At 35.2% G+C, this 15247-nt stretch overlaps 1 protein-coding gene across 1 annotated transcript; it reads right to left on the reverse strand.

Moving 5' to 3' along the window:
* Positions 1–411: 411 nt before the first annotated feature.
* LOC117320847 lies at positions 412–1515 on the reverse strand. Its single transcript, XM_033875331.1, has 2 exons — positions 538–1515; positions 412–503 (listed from the first exon to the last, which is right to left on the reverse strand). Exons 1-2 carry the CDS (start codon positions 1454–1456, stop codon positions 463–465), a joined length of 960 nt encoding a protein of 319 aa, XP_033731222.1. The 5' UTR covers positions 1457–1515; the 3' UTR covers positions 412–462.
* Between the last annotated feature and the right edge of the window lie 13732 nt (positions 1516–15247).

Raw genomic sequence — 15247 nt, forward strand, 5'->3', positions numbered from 1 at the left:
CCAGAGGTCAAACTCAATGAGACAAAAACTCTGGAAAACCTTTTGACGTCTTACCCCTATCAGTATCTTCACACACAAGTGGTAATAATATCAATACAAACATTAACCCTACCTACATGTATATATAAATGTAAATACAATATAAACTAGAATGGTGTACTGCCATGCGGGTCTCTGGCTAGAATGACTATCTCACCTGTATTCTCACCTGTACTCTCCTAGACACGTGTACCCTCACGCAGAACTCGTGCACCTCGCTCCTATCCATGAATATTCATAACTACTAAATACGAAACCCTCAGACATATATTTCCTGCTATACTACGTAACGCAGGAAAGTGACAGTCTGTGATATACTCAAACCATATATAATATATATAACTCAACACCAAAATACTTTTTGGAAGTAGCCTGCCCGAGAGACTTATAGAAAATAACAAAGAACGGGTAGAATTCTGTGGGCTATGTTGACGAGAAAAATATTGTATAATTTTTTTTTTTTTTTTTTTTTTTATAAGTTTAAGAACTTTGAAACCTCCAGCCTTTTCTCAATAGTATCTTCTACATAACCATCTTTGGATTTTTCACCTCTCCAACGCCCATGCCTCTTCCAGCATCGGTCATTGACTGCGGACCTTGCCGCCATAGATGCACCGCCTGCCCTCATTGAATGCAAGCCCAAATTTGCATCTCCACAAACCTCCTTCAATCTGGCCAAAATTGTCTCTCTGGCCCTGGTGTAACTAATTGGCTTATTTTTCTTAATAAGACAACATTTGCCCTTTGACCTATAGGCTGGTTTGAACAAAAATTCCCCAGATTTCAAATCTACATTGGCTGCTGAAATATATCTCTTAAGAATCCTAATTGGACACCCGGTAGTTCTCCCTTCATTGATTAAAACTTTGCTCCCTTGACGATACTGATCAGTTTTTGACTTCACCAGAAAAAGTGACATAAAATTCTCGTGAAAAGATAAATCTTTACACCTTAAATTGCTTACCTCCTGAAATCTCAGAAAACCACTGAAACTTAACACTATCATGCTTAAATCTCTCAAGACCAGTATATCATTCGAGCTTCCATATTTCTCACATAAACTCACTATCTGCTCTGAAGTTACAATATCCTTTCTCACCACTGGCACACTGTTTTGCCTCTTACAAGATTCAAGTAAATGTTTGATATAGTGATTGTCCGTAGGATCATTCATTCCTCTGATGCTGTGAGCCCATTTAATTCCATAAATTGCCGACTGTATAACACTTACTGAACAGTTTTTGTCTATCAAACTTGTTAAATATAGGGCCACATGCACCGGCTGCGCTGGTATAGCACTACCTCCTTCCGTGTTGATAAACCGTTCCCATCTCCTGAATGATCCATAATATTTTGACACTGTGTTGTCTCCCCTTGATTTCAGAATATGTGTAGACATGCTGTTGGCCAAGTCCATGAGGCTGCCTGTTACTACCCCAGTCTTATGCAGGTCTGCTACCACAGCTTCCTTCAGATTTAGGCCTGAAAATTTTAATAAAATGCTAGGTTTTAACACAAAAAGCCATGAACTTGAATTTCAGTTTTCTGTTACCGAAAACTCCATTATTTCCCCTTCCCTTCTTTGACACCTCAGAATCTAATACTTGAAAATCTTTAACAAAATCAGCATACCCAGACTCGCACCGTAATTTTGGCCAAAATGGTGCTGACTGCCACATAGGAATAATTAAAGTCCCATTCGCTTTATCTTTCTTTATTTTCCCAATAGTTTTGCATATCAAACGAGGTGGGGGCACCCACCAGTTCAATTCATTTGCCCAATTTTGTTTGAAAGCATCCACACCTGATGTACCTGGACACCACCATCTTGAATTAAACTTCTTACAGTGATTATTGTATTCATTCGAAAACCTATCAACTGTGTGTATACCCCAATGATCATCCAAAATTCTAAATGTTTTGTAATCTATGTACCAATCATCACTGTCAGAGCACCTGCTCAGACCATCTGCCTTAATATTTTTGTCTCTACTAACCCATACCGGGTTAATCATTATATGACACCTATTGCATGTTTCATTTATCTCAATGGCTTTGTCCTGTAACTGAGTTCTCTTACTGCCCTTCTGGATGATGCTTACAACATTTTTGTTGTCCGTGTACCACTGTACACCTTGCCCTTCCAGGCTTATCTCAGAGGACTTCAACACTCTGTTCACAGCCTCGAGCTCTCTCCAAGTCGAACTCTTTCTCTGTTCACTTTTTGACCATGAACCTATCACTTCTGAATTTTCTTTCTCTACCACATACCCACCATATCCTTCTCCTGATGCATCTGTATACACAGAATACGAGTATTCTGTCATATTTACCAACTCTATGCCGTTTAAGTGATCAATGTTCAAATACCAAAACTTCAGCTCAGATTTGGCTCTCTCGCTTAAGACCACTGGGGCATTCCAGCTTGCTTTAGAATTAATACATGTAAACAACTCTCTAGTTTTTAACTGTACCATCTTTCCGACTGCCGGCTGCATTGATATTATCCGCCCTGCAACTTTTGCGACTTCTCTTACCGATATTAAATTTTGGTTTGCAGTGTACTCCAACACGCTTTCTATATTTCTCTTAAGTGCCTCTATCCTCTTACCTGTGACATAGACTTTGCCCTCTTCCATGTTCCAACAAAATCCTAACCAAATAAGTCTATTCTGAGGTTCCCAGTTACATTTCTCTTGTGCTATCAAAAAACCCAAATCTAATAAATCTTTCTGTATTTCTAAGCTGAATGTTTCTGCTTTTTTCTGTTCATTTGCACCTCCAATACCATCATCCAAAAACATTATGATATTTTCTCCCTTTGATCTCCAATACTTTACTAACGATCTAGTTACCTTTGTAAATACATATCCTGCTGTGGATATTCCAAAAGGGAGAACATTGAAAACAAAATATCGACGACCGGTTTCAAATTCCCAAGCCAAACCTAAATATGACCTGTGTTGTTCAAAAATCTCTATGTGATGGTAAGCGGATTTCAGGTCAAATCCAAAGATCTTATCCCCTTTTTTCAAAATATCCTTCGCTACCTCCTCTCCCTCGTACTTAAACTTGTTTTTGAACAAATGTGGATTTATGTGTCTGCAATCTAGTACTAACCTCAGTTTTTCTTTATTGTCTGCAACTGTCAAAGGATTAACAACAAAAGGTTTTTCTTTCACCTCTGAAATACACCCCTTCTCCATCAACTTACCTATTTCTTTTTCTACAAACTCTCTGTGATCTCTTGCCGACTTATTATTTGTTAAATCGACCCTCCCTGGCATTGTGAAAAAGGGTATCTTGTAACCATAATCTATTATTTCTAATACTGACTCACTAGCACCTATCTCGAGCCATTTATCTCTAGCCTTCCTTAGCCTTCCTACTGTGGTCAAAACATTAGATTTCGAATCGAACTCACCTTTGTTTACATTTTTCTCGCAGTCATGACTCTCATCAACAAACAAATTAAGCTGAATACTTAGCTTTTCATTTCTTTCCTCTGGTCTGCCTTGTGCCTCCTGACATTCATATCTCCAGTGTCCCGGTTTGCCACATCTGAAACAAGTTCCTGGCTTCCTGTTGAACATTCTCTGGCTCCTCGTGTTGTCCGACGTGGCCGGCGGCATGGTCATGGTCTGCTGAACCTCCGGAATGTAAGGGTGCGTTCGCTTGTAGCCCCTGTATGATGACGTCCTCCTTGACATTTTGAATTTTCTTTGAGCTCTACTTTCGGCTTTCCACATTTTTTTCTCATCGTCCGAATTATCCGCTATGGAATTAGTCTCATATTCTGATACAGTTCTCCACCCCAACTCCGAACTATCGGCCAATTTTATGAGTTTTTGACGACGCTCCAGAATGCTCATACCTTCAGATATCTTTTCTAGGGCTTGTTCGGTTGAGTTATCCTTCACGGCAACCTCCGCTTCTCTAATTTTTTGTCCAATTTTGGCATTCACTTTGAACTGTTCCTCATTTCCTTTTTTGTTGAATTTGTAAGCATCCGCTGTCAAAAGCTCAAGTTTTGAAACCTGAACTTCACCGAGAGCCTTCTGACTCTCATGCATTTCCTGCTGGAAATTATCAAGTTTGGAAGACATCAGGTCCCCTAATCTGCTTAAAATGGTGTTTTGGGACTCCTTGACTGAATTTTCAACTAAAGCGTTAATGTCTCTAGGGTCCATCTTCGAACTAGTACTAGAACGGTGTACTGCCATGCGGGTCTCTGGCTAGAATGACTATCTCACCTGTATTCTCACCTGTACTCTCCTAGACACGTGTACCCTCACGCAAAACTCGTGCACCTCGCTCCTATCCATGAATATTCATAACTACTAAATACGAAACCCTCAGACATATATTTCCTGCTATACTACGTAACGCAGGAAAGTGACATTCCCGTGAAATTATTGGGAAATAGAAATCAATTCTTAAAATGATATGAAGCGAAAGATATAGAAAATGTCTAAATAAAAAAACATTGTGATCAGTATCGAGTACAACGTTAGAGTGCATTGTAAATAATTGCTACGATTCGCTAACCTAATGCATAAGTAATTTAAATCAAATTATTTTTAAATCCATATTTCGTTTCTATTATAATCTTAAAAGTTGTAACACAAGATCATTTAGAAGCTTTGCAGTACTGACTCTTTCAAACGCACAGATGTTTTGATTTGAGCAAAGATGGCGACCCGAAGCTGTGAGGCGGTTTGGATTGGAATTAAAATGCGTATATTTCGGCAAGTAAACATCATACAGTGTCCCAGTGTGGTCAGATCATCTAGTTTTGTCATAATATATTCGGAACAGTTGTTGTTTAGTCGCTACGGTCATTAACATAAAAATTCGGATTATTATATAAACACTTATTTAATTATTGGTTATGCTATGTACATTTCTACAACGACAATCAATTTTAATGACACATTTTGATACATTGATTTCACTTTGATATTCGTAATGTTTTATGCAATTTTGATAAGGTTTTTTTATGAATTCATACAACTTCATTTTTCGAAATGTTGTGTACAGTTCTCTTAGCAGGAATTCAGCTTTCTGTAATGACCATCATGTATAATTAACTAGTTATTTTTTTTATAACTTTGATAAGAATTACAATTACTACCCCCATTGTTGTCCTGTACCATTTAATATTGAATATCGCATTTTATTGTAGGCGCATTTCATGTTCAGTTCGTACATAATGTGAGTTGGTTTCAAAAGGTAGTAGGTTGGTTTTTGTAGATTGTCTTCAGTAGGACGTGTGTTGGGTTTAGTAGAGGGTTCGATTCAGTAGGCAGTAGGTAGGGGGAGGGGGGGGGGGGTGTAGTTTAGGGTTTTGGTCGACCTTGGTAAAGACTTACGGTTACTGAGAAAAAAGGCTAATCTGAGTTATGAGTGATAGAGCCATTTCAAATTAGCTGCTTTTTGAAGTACATGCATACTGAACGAGCTGTGAAACCAAAAGGGATTAGTTTAGGGGTTAGGTTTAATGGGGATAGTTTAGGGGTTAGGTTTAATGGGGATAGTTTAGGGGTTAGGTTTAATGGGGATAGTTTAGGGGTTAGGTTTAATGGGGATAGTTTAGGGGTTCGGTTTAATGGGGATAGTTTATGGGTTAAGTTTGATGGGGATAGTTTAGGGGTTCGGTTTAATGGGGATAGTTTATGGGTTAAGTTTGATGGGGGTAGTTTAGGGGTTAGGTTTAATGGGGATAGTTTAGGGGTTAGGTTTAATTGGGATAGTTTAGGGGTAAGGTTTAATGGGGATAGCTTATGGGTTAAGTTTGATGGGGATAGTTTAGGGGTTAGGTTTAATGGGGATAGTTTAGGGGTAAGGTTTAATTGAATAGTTTAGGGGTTCGGTTTAATGTGATATATTAAGTGTTTTGTTGTTTAATGGGAATAGTTTAGGGGTTAGGTTTAATTGAATAGTTTAGGGGTTATGTTTAATGGGGATAGTTTAGGGGTTAGGTTTAATTGGATACTTAATTTAGGGATTAAGTTTAATTGGATAGTTTATGGGTTAAGTTTAATGTGATATATTTAGTGTTTTGTTTAATGGGGATAGTTTATAGGTAATTTATAAGGATGACGACAAGATTGAATGTGGTAATTTATAATAACGATTAATAGGATGAATTAAATGTTTTATGGGGGTCGCTTATATGTTTATTTGAAGTAATTAGAAAGTTAACAATTGTTGGTATTTAAATACACTTTAAATTCAATGGTGATAATTTCCCGAAAACATCTTTGCTGACAATGTTTACAATATATATTTTGTACAAGAGTATTTGGATAAGCCTTATTTTCATTAACAATTTCTACTGTACTGCCATCACGTGATTACTGTATGTACACATATTATTATTACGGGAGAAGTCATTCATAAGTTGGTAAAACTTGCCGACTAATCCCATTGTCATTTCATGTCAATAAAATATGTTTAAACTAACAATTTATATGAACAATGCCTTTACTTTGTTACACGTTATAAATTATACAAAGTTTATCTTTAAAACTGGTATCAAACAAATTAAAACATTGAAATAATAACTTGTGTCTTAATTTTATTTTAATGGTGACGCTGCTATCAATGTATTATAACTCTTGAGCGTGTTGGTGTCGCTGGAAAAGCGCATGGAGGCGACATATGTGGCCGTCAGGTGACGTCATGCATTTTGCCGTTTCATAGATAAATTTGATTTTCCCGTCAGAAGTAGCAAGTATGCCGTATGTGCACACATGAAATAATGAGTCTAATCTGAAGGGTCATGATGTTGATATATAACAAATTCGTCAGAAAATTCAGACTAATCAAGACTGATACCAGACATCTGTTTGTCCTGCAACAAAACTTTTACAATGCTTTAATCACAGGGGAATGTCTAGGCTTATATTAAAAAATAGCCAGAAATACCTATATATATATGTCGAGTAGTAATAACGACAGTACAGACAAGTAAATTGTCAAATTTTCGAGGCAATCTGCCCCTTTATCAAGACACAGGTAAATTACATACGTCTATGTCTATATGTGATCGTATGTAATTTACCTGTGTCTTGATAAAGGGGCAGATTGCCTCGACAATTTGACAATTTACTTGTCTGTACTGTCGTTATTACTACTGGACATACAGTCAAACTTCGATGTTTCGAAGTTCAAGGGACTAACAGAAAAACTTCGAAACAGCGGGACTTCGAATTATTCATCGTTGACAATAGATCGATGTTTTCTTGATAATGACCATATATGTTAACGTTACATGTCCTCGGTGTCTTCGTGATGATCGTCACCTGTCAGGCTCAAAAGTTAATTTATACCTCAAACACATAAAAATACTTTTCATTAATTATACCTAAGCATTTTATTAATTAAACAAACTATGTATCGGTTACAAAACACTTATATCGCGTTTAACAGATAAAGCAAAAGAAGTACAATGCACACTTACGTAAGTCGTTAGGCTTTTCTGCTAAAGACAAGTGCGGTTACGTTATGTGCATATAAAATACGGAATGCCGATCGGTTGGAGACTGCATGATTGAATGACAAATAATCGATTTACTTGGATATTTATGTATAAGTTTGCAATGTGACACCTATGAGTGAAGACATCGCTAATTGTTTGTGTTTAAAATTGGTCCGCTTGTTTTATAGTTCCGTAAAATTTTCTCACCGACCGCTGATTTCAATGGCGGCGAAGATTATCAGAGACGACTACCGAAATGTTTTACCAGGGACGTATAATAAGAGTGATTAAATGTCATGGCTTCTAAATACACCTTTTATCTATCAATTTGGTCTGATTATTAATTAACCCCCCATGATCGGGAGTGACAACACACGCTATCGTTATCCCTATTGTCAGTCAGGGCATCTAGGGGAAAAGTGTGAAATCTTGCCGCGGGGGTCACGACCAACACCTGTCCAGTGGTCAGTACAGGTAAACTTTTGTTCGAATCATGAGATGTCAATTACCTATGACATCATAGCTAACGGGCCATGAAAAAACTTCGATTTATAAAAATTCGAATCATGCATAGGTTCGTTAGTAGCGTTATATAGTAAGGAAATTCGGGACCAAGCAAAAAGTTCGATACAGCGAGAAATTCGAATCAACGAAGTTCGAATCATCGAGGTTTGACTGTATATCTATTTCTAGTAATACGCATCCAACATTTGTTTGATAGGATCCAGTACCTATATTGGTTTATACTGTCGTTATTACTTACTAGACCCTATATATATCTATATATATATATATGTCAAGTAGTTATAACGACAGTACAGACAAGTAAATTGTCAAATTTTCGAGGCAATCCGCCCCTTTATCAAGACACAGGTAAATTACATACGATCACATATAGACATAGAACATGGAACAGTTACACAAATATAGTAGGTATAAACAACAAAAAGTATCATAATGTTGTAAAAATGATCCTCCTCGGCCGATACTAAATTCGCCGAGGGCCTATTATGATTAATAAGGAAACATCTTTGGTGGTGTACAGATGCTAAAAGTAAATGAATGAATGAATGAACAAATAAATAAGTAAATAGATAAATAATATAACTTAAAGGTTTAACAGAAAAGCATCGCGGGTCGATTCGATGTGATGGCAGCGCGTGTTATGTCATGAATGTTTTTGTTATCGTTTTTTCCCCTTCCTCGATATGTACATTTCGTCCCGCAAAACTCGGCCCAAACAGCGGGTTGCAGTGACAATATCGGGTGGCCAATCCCATATTAAAATTAGCTCGTTTAAATGAAATGGAACAAGTATTAAAAACATATAGATGTAATTGTGTAGAAAGGTAAAATTTAGACATTAGAAACCAAACAAAAAGGTGGTCGAAAGATCCTATTATCGTGACGAAAACCGAATGTCAGGACGACTGTAAACAAAAATCCTAATAATCATTTTCTAAATTATGGACCTCAAAAATTACATATTACTCACCGCCGTCTCAGATATCGAACAAACTGTCTGAATTATGATCTCATCTCCACACTTTCAATACATTATGTGAATATGTTTTAGCGAACACGTATATTGGGGGTTAAAAACATTTTGTATTGAATAAAAATGATTGAATCTAAGATCTTCGATATATTTTACTTCTCTGATCGACTTACAAATGAGAATGTACTAATTATCTTATATATAGATTTAATAAACAAATCTGCAACATATCTGATGTATTTCCTCCTCACTTCTGATGTATTATTATTTTGTAAAAATATATCATATTTTATATAGGTGAATTTTAAGAAAGTGATTTAATCTGCAAAACATGCTACACATACACATGCTATTAACATACATACAGCATAGATGCTTAGCACGTTTATAAGTCCAAGACCGATTATAGACTAATATATAGAGATCGGTCTTGGACTTATTAACGTGCTAAGCACCTCTGCATACAGGATGATTCCGTTTCTACCACTCAATTAACTCAATTAAGAACCTTTACAGTTATACTGACGAAGCGGAACAGATAAGATACAGGTATAACTAAACGTAATTCTGGGCTTGAAAAAAAAAAGTACGCGTTTGAGACACTGGGTTATGTTACCTCACACAGGAGCAAGGTAACTTTCTCACATTGAACTTTTTTACTTTACTGAATATGTAATACAAAAGAATGTAGGTGACAGTTTTGTTTATTAGTCCTTTTCAATTATCTTGTTTACTAGTTTTAGTAGTCTCGGACTAACGGTATGATGTCATTGTTTACTAGTTTTAGTAGTCTCGGACTAACGGTATGATGTCATTGTTTACTAGTTTTAGTAGTCTCAGGCTAACGGTATGATGTCAATATCGGTGATATCGGCGAGTTACTTAGCACAATACGCACCATTCATGACTTTCTGTTCGAACGCGCCCAAGGGAGGATACTCCTGGCGAAAGAAGGCGGGAGTTATAATCGCGAAGGAAGTGAGCTAAACCAAAACAAAATAGAATGAGGTACGTGTATAGTAGGCCTATAGGCCTATGTGTCGTACTTCTTAACAATTAGACACCCCGATCCGGGTTGAGTTAACTGAAGGATCTTGGAATATTGCCATGTTTAAACAAACCTCCGTCGAAACTTTATGTTAGGGCACAGGGGCATGTCTAGTCCGAATTTTCCGGTGTACCTAATGAGTGACCAGGGAGTGTACAGGGACATTTTGCACGCCCAGGAATTCGTTATTGGAGATTTTTTGATTATTTTTTCTGCAACATACTTATGAGACCATTATCTAACACCGTGCAAAATTTCACTTCGATCAAATGATTTAATAATACGGAAATGCACCTCTGAAGTTGCAGTGCAGCGTGCACTCGGGTTTCGAGGGACATTTCGCACGCCCAGGAATTCGTTAATGAAGATTTTTTGATAATTTTTTCTGTAACATATTAATAACATCATTATCTAACACCATGCAAAATTTCACTTCGATCAAATGATTTTATAATACGAAAATGCACCACTAAATGTGCATTATAGCGTGCATTTGAGTGTCCAGGGCGTATTTTACACGCCCAGGAAGCCGTTAATGAAGATTTTTTGATTATTTTTTCTGTAACATACAGATTATACTTTTATCTAATACAATGCAAAATTTCACGTCGATCAGACGAGTGCATAATACTAAATTGTACCATTAAATCTTACGATGTTACGATGAAGTTGCCCTGTATTACGGCTGCGGTTGGCACATGAGTGTCCAGGGAGGTTTTTACACGCCCAGGAAGTCGTTGATTTATATATTTTTATTATTTTTTCTGTAACATACATATTATACCTTTATCTAACATCATGCAAAATTTCACTTCGATCAGACGAGTGCATAATACTATTTTTTACCATTAAATCTTACGAAGTTACATGGAAGTTGCCCTGTATTACGGCTGCGGTTGGCACATGAGTGTCCCGGGAGGTTTTTACACGCCCAGGAAGCCGTTAATTTATATTTCTTTATTATTTTTCCTGTAATATACAGATTATATATTTATCTAACACCATGCAAAATTTCACTTCGATCGGACGAGTGTATATTATTGTATTTTGTTACTGAATCCAGCCTTCGGTGATCACTTCATTGTCAAGGCCATTTTATATCTACCTGTGATCTGACAAAGTAATCCCGTAGAGCCGCCCACCTGCGGTGTGACCGGTAATTGTATTGGTTTACATAACAACTTGACATGTCCCTGTTAATTGATATATAACATATTGCAACCCGGAATAAAATACAAATAAAAACTTACTATTTCATCAGTTACGATTATTCCTTCAGTTACAGTTTCAGTTCCGTAATTAGAACGTTTAATAACATCGTAAACTTTGAGTTCTAAAATAAATACGAAAATCATACATTCCAAGTTAAATACTAACATTATTTTTTTACAATATAAATAGTTTTAATGAGTGACAAACCCGCGTGTTCGGCTAATCTAGCTAGACACTCGCTAGATAACGTACAATCAGAGGCAAAAATATATTGTTTTAGTATTCTAGTACAATTAACGACTTAAAAATAAATATAGCAATTATTTATCAATCTCCTGCAAATCAAATAGAATATAACGCATTATGACAGAATTAATTGTAACGTTATAACTCCGTTGCCATACCTGATAAATGTATTAAAATCGGCTATAGACTTATTTAACATGCCCGTATTCTGGTTCGCCCAATAGGAGAAAGTCAGAGGTTTGATTTTTGCGGAAAGGTTATAACAATGTAAATTGTAAATAGAAAAACAACCAAGGACCTTTAAGGGTCGTTCAAGGATTACCACACATATAATCAGGAGAATTAATTTTAAAATTTGCTCTGAAAAGGTCATAGTTAAGAGAGCTAGCACGGTTCTTCAAACGGCTATGCAGTATTTTTAACATGCGGGAGCCACACACCAAGATGCCTTTATTATTGGACACTTCCTATGTATATTTCTTTTAATGAACTTCTAAGTAGACGAATCCTTTAATATCTGGATCGTTCCAGTTTGATGGACGACGGAAAGAAGGAAATACGCATATTTTCTAATCGAAAGTTAGGTTGTCTCAGATGATGGGAATCTAAAATATTACGGATTTCTGCTAATCTTTCTGGTATGATGTCACAAAGAACATTTATATCTATACCATTTTTGGTAGAGAAGAATAAAGACATTCTCTGCGTTTCTTCTATAAATCGGCAAAAGTTCCAGCCTATCACAAGGAGACTTAACACGAACACACCGCAGCCTCCCAAAACACACATACGTACTCACCACACGCATGTATGTCGCACGCACGAGAGGCTGTCCTTAAATGACCTTAGCTGTTAATAGGACGTTAAACAAAATAAATCAAACCAAATTATGTACACGTCTCTAATATGTCAATTGTGGAATTCCAAATCTGAAACCTGAAATAAAATACTTATAAAGACGTATTATTTCATCAAAACCATGAATACATTCTTACAATTTCGAAGTGATCAATAAATGCATTAATATTTTATAAAACAATAATTGACCGAGTCAAGTGAAAAAGATCATCTATCGGTGACTCCGCCCACCTGCGGTGTAGTCTAATTGGATTAGTTTATATAACTTTGGCGCCTGTCTAGCTGTCAACTAACCCGCGTCTCCGCCTCACTTGTGTTCAATGGAAGACGAGTGACAGGTGACGAAAGCCATCAGTAGGCGGAGTCACGTAACTAACAAATTAGGTGTCGTGCTGTTTGTCCCTCACCATCAGTTTGCTTATTTCTATTCTAATATAAAAAGAATATTTTGTTGCTACCAGAAACATGAAAAAATAAAGTCATTTTATTACCAAATGTAATTTTCTGCATCTTGTACTGCTGCAACAACACGTTTACAAAAATGACCGTTTGTTGCCCGAGTGAATAATCATCAATTACTGTTATTGATGACTACGTAATACCACCAATTGGCTTTTTGAAGTGTAAGTTCTATCGATTTAAGTTGTGCATTTTCGAGATTTTTTAACACATTTCGTGAAGGGGTCGGCTTTGAAAACGGTCGTTTATTGTCGGAACAATGTGGTAGGGTAGGGTTTATCTAGATCCTAAGAAGATGGTTCTAATCACACTAGGTATCAGCCCAATATGGTCGGATAAAAAATAAAATCAGTGGCCTTTTTATTTTGGATATAAGGGACTTAAGATTTTTAATTGATCTGTCCTTGGTTAAACAAATGTAGGAGTATAGTATGTCCCTGCATGTACAAACTTGTACACATTTATCTTCCCGAAATGGCACGACTTATCACCTTTTATTTCAGTTAAAATCCATCGACCGTTTTTTCTATTATTTGATACGAATCTCGTATCATGATTCACAATTTGGTTGCAGACTCTAACTTTGAAATACTGCAATACATTTTGACAGATTATAATATTTTTTACACGCGGACTCCTCTGTACACTCCATGTAAAACATTTATTTCATACAGTTTTCGATGCAATTTCACATTCTTATCCCATATGCACGTTCTTTTTATCATTACATCAACAAGTTATTATCAGTATTTCATTTCGAGTTTCAAACTTTGAAATAGATTTTGAAGAACTGTTTATTGGATATAGGGCAGTTTCCAATGCCAGTTGACTGTTTTATTTGTATTTCATTTCATATTTCAAACTCTCTAATTTATATGATTATAATATACACGCATTTCAAAAGAATCATATGTTAGATATTATTTTTTTTCTTCCTTTAATTTCTCTTAAAAGTCTGTTGTCTAATACCTTTATTTAATACATTACTGTATCATTTTCTATGTTATACTACTTGTACTTATACTTCCTTGCTGTGTTAACAATCAATGTTTGAAATGAGAAAAACAATAAATAATATACTAAAACGAAAGAAACATCTACATATGTGTACATGTATTTGTTTTAATTTACTTGTATACTTTAATTCTTACGACGTTGAAACAGAATCCCATTTTTTAGGCAAATATATCTTTTATAACCAAGAACATCAAAAACTTTATAATCATGACAAAACAGTGAATGCTGAATTTCTAAATTACTGTTATGATTCTAAATTTTATTTCTTAATGACAAAGGAGGAAGTACAGCCGGTTTTAGCTAGCACAATATTTAACCTTTTAAAGAAGAGACAGGACAGGAAAAAGGGTAAGAAATGCCAAGACAACTGCCAAAAAAATGAAAGTTTAGGATACTCTAAAAGTAAAATTTGTGTTTTTCAAAAGGTTTCATACAAAGTTTAAACACTCTAAAGGGAATATTGCAATAGAAAAAATATATACAAAATAAATTGATTGTAAGCTCTTATAAGATTTGTAATTATACTGTTAAAAGAAATAATGCTGCATATTAAAAACAAAAATCACACTGTACATAGCATTATTATCAGGCAATCCTGTCAGAATTTTTCACATCAGAACAGTTTTACAGCAGTTTATTAAAAAATGTAATTATATAAATATCCAATTGAAAAATTTATCAATAACTAAGTAACTAACAACAACAAAAATTAACTAAAAGTCTAAAACAGTTAGTATATATAAATCTAACTCATGTAAAGGCATTCAATAAATAAATATCATAAAAAAATAATACATTAATAAAGATGAATAGATCATGACCTACAATAATTACTATGCAAATTTAAATGCATGAATTGGTTAAGATATTAAGTTATTATCAAACATTTAATAAATAAATATCATAAAAAATAAAACATGAATATAGATGAATAAATTATGAGTTACAACAATATTATGCAAAGTACAATGCAGAAATTGGTTAAGATATTAAATCATCATCAAACATTGTGACATTATTCAGTAAAAAAATACACATAATATAAGTTTTATAATAAATTACATCTTCATCTATAATCAAATAAATAATGTTTTAATGCAAAGTGAGGAAATTATTCCAAATAGTATATTCTGATTTTATACTTGAAAAACTTTATCATAAACAATATCTTAGTGTTAAGAAATAAAATAAAAATATGGACAGTCAAAAAAATTAAGTAAATGTGTTACATATAGCCAATATATTAGTTATACTCATTTTAAAATAAATAAATAATGGACTCTTTGTAGAACCGCGTCCTCATCGCAGTCTGGTAACATTCTTATTTTAACAATAGAGTTACTTCCCTTCCAATCTTTGGAGCACACTACTTCGTAAGATTTAACGG

This window comes from Pecten maximus, unplaced genomic scaffold (assembly GCF_902652985.1).
Source record: "Pecten maximus unplaced genomic scaffold, xPecMax1.1, whole genome shotgun sequence".
In the NCBI taxonomy this organism is placed as follows: domain Eukaryota; kingdom Metazoa; phylum Mollusca; class Bivalvia; order Pectinida; family Pectinidae; genus Pecten; species Pecten maximus.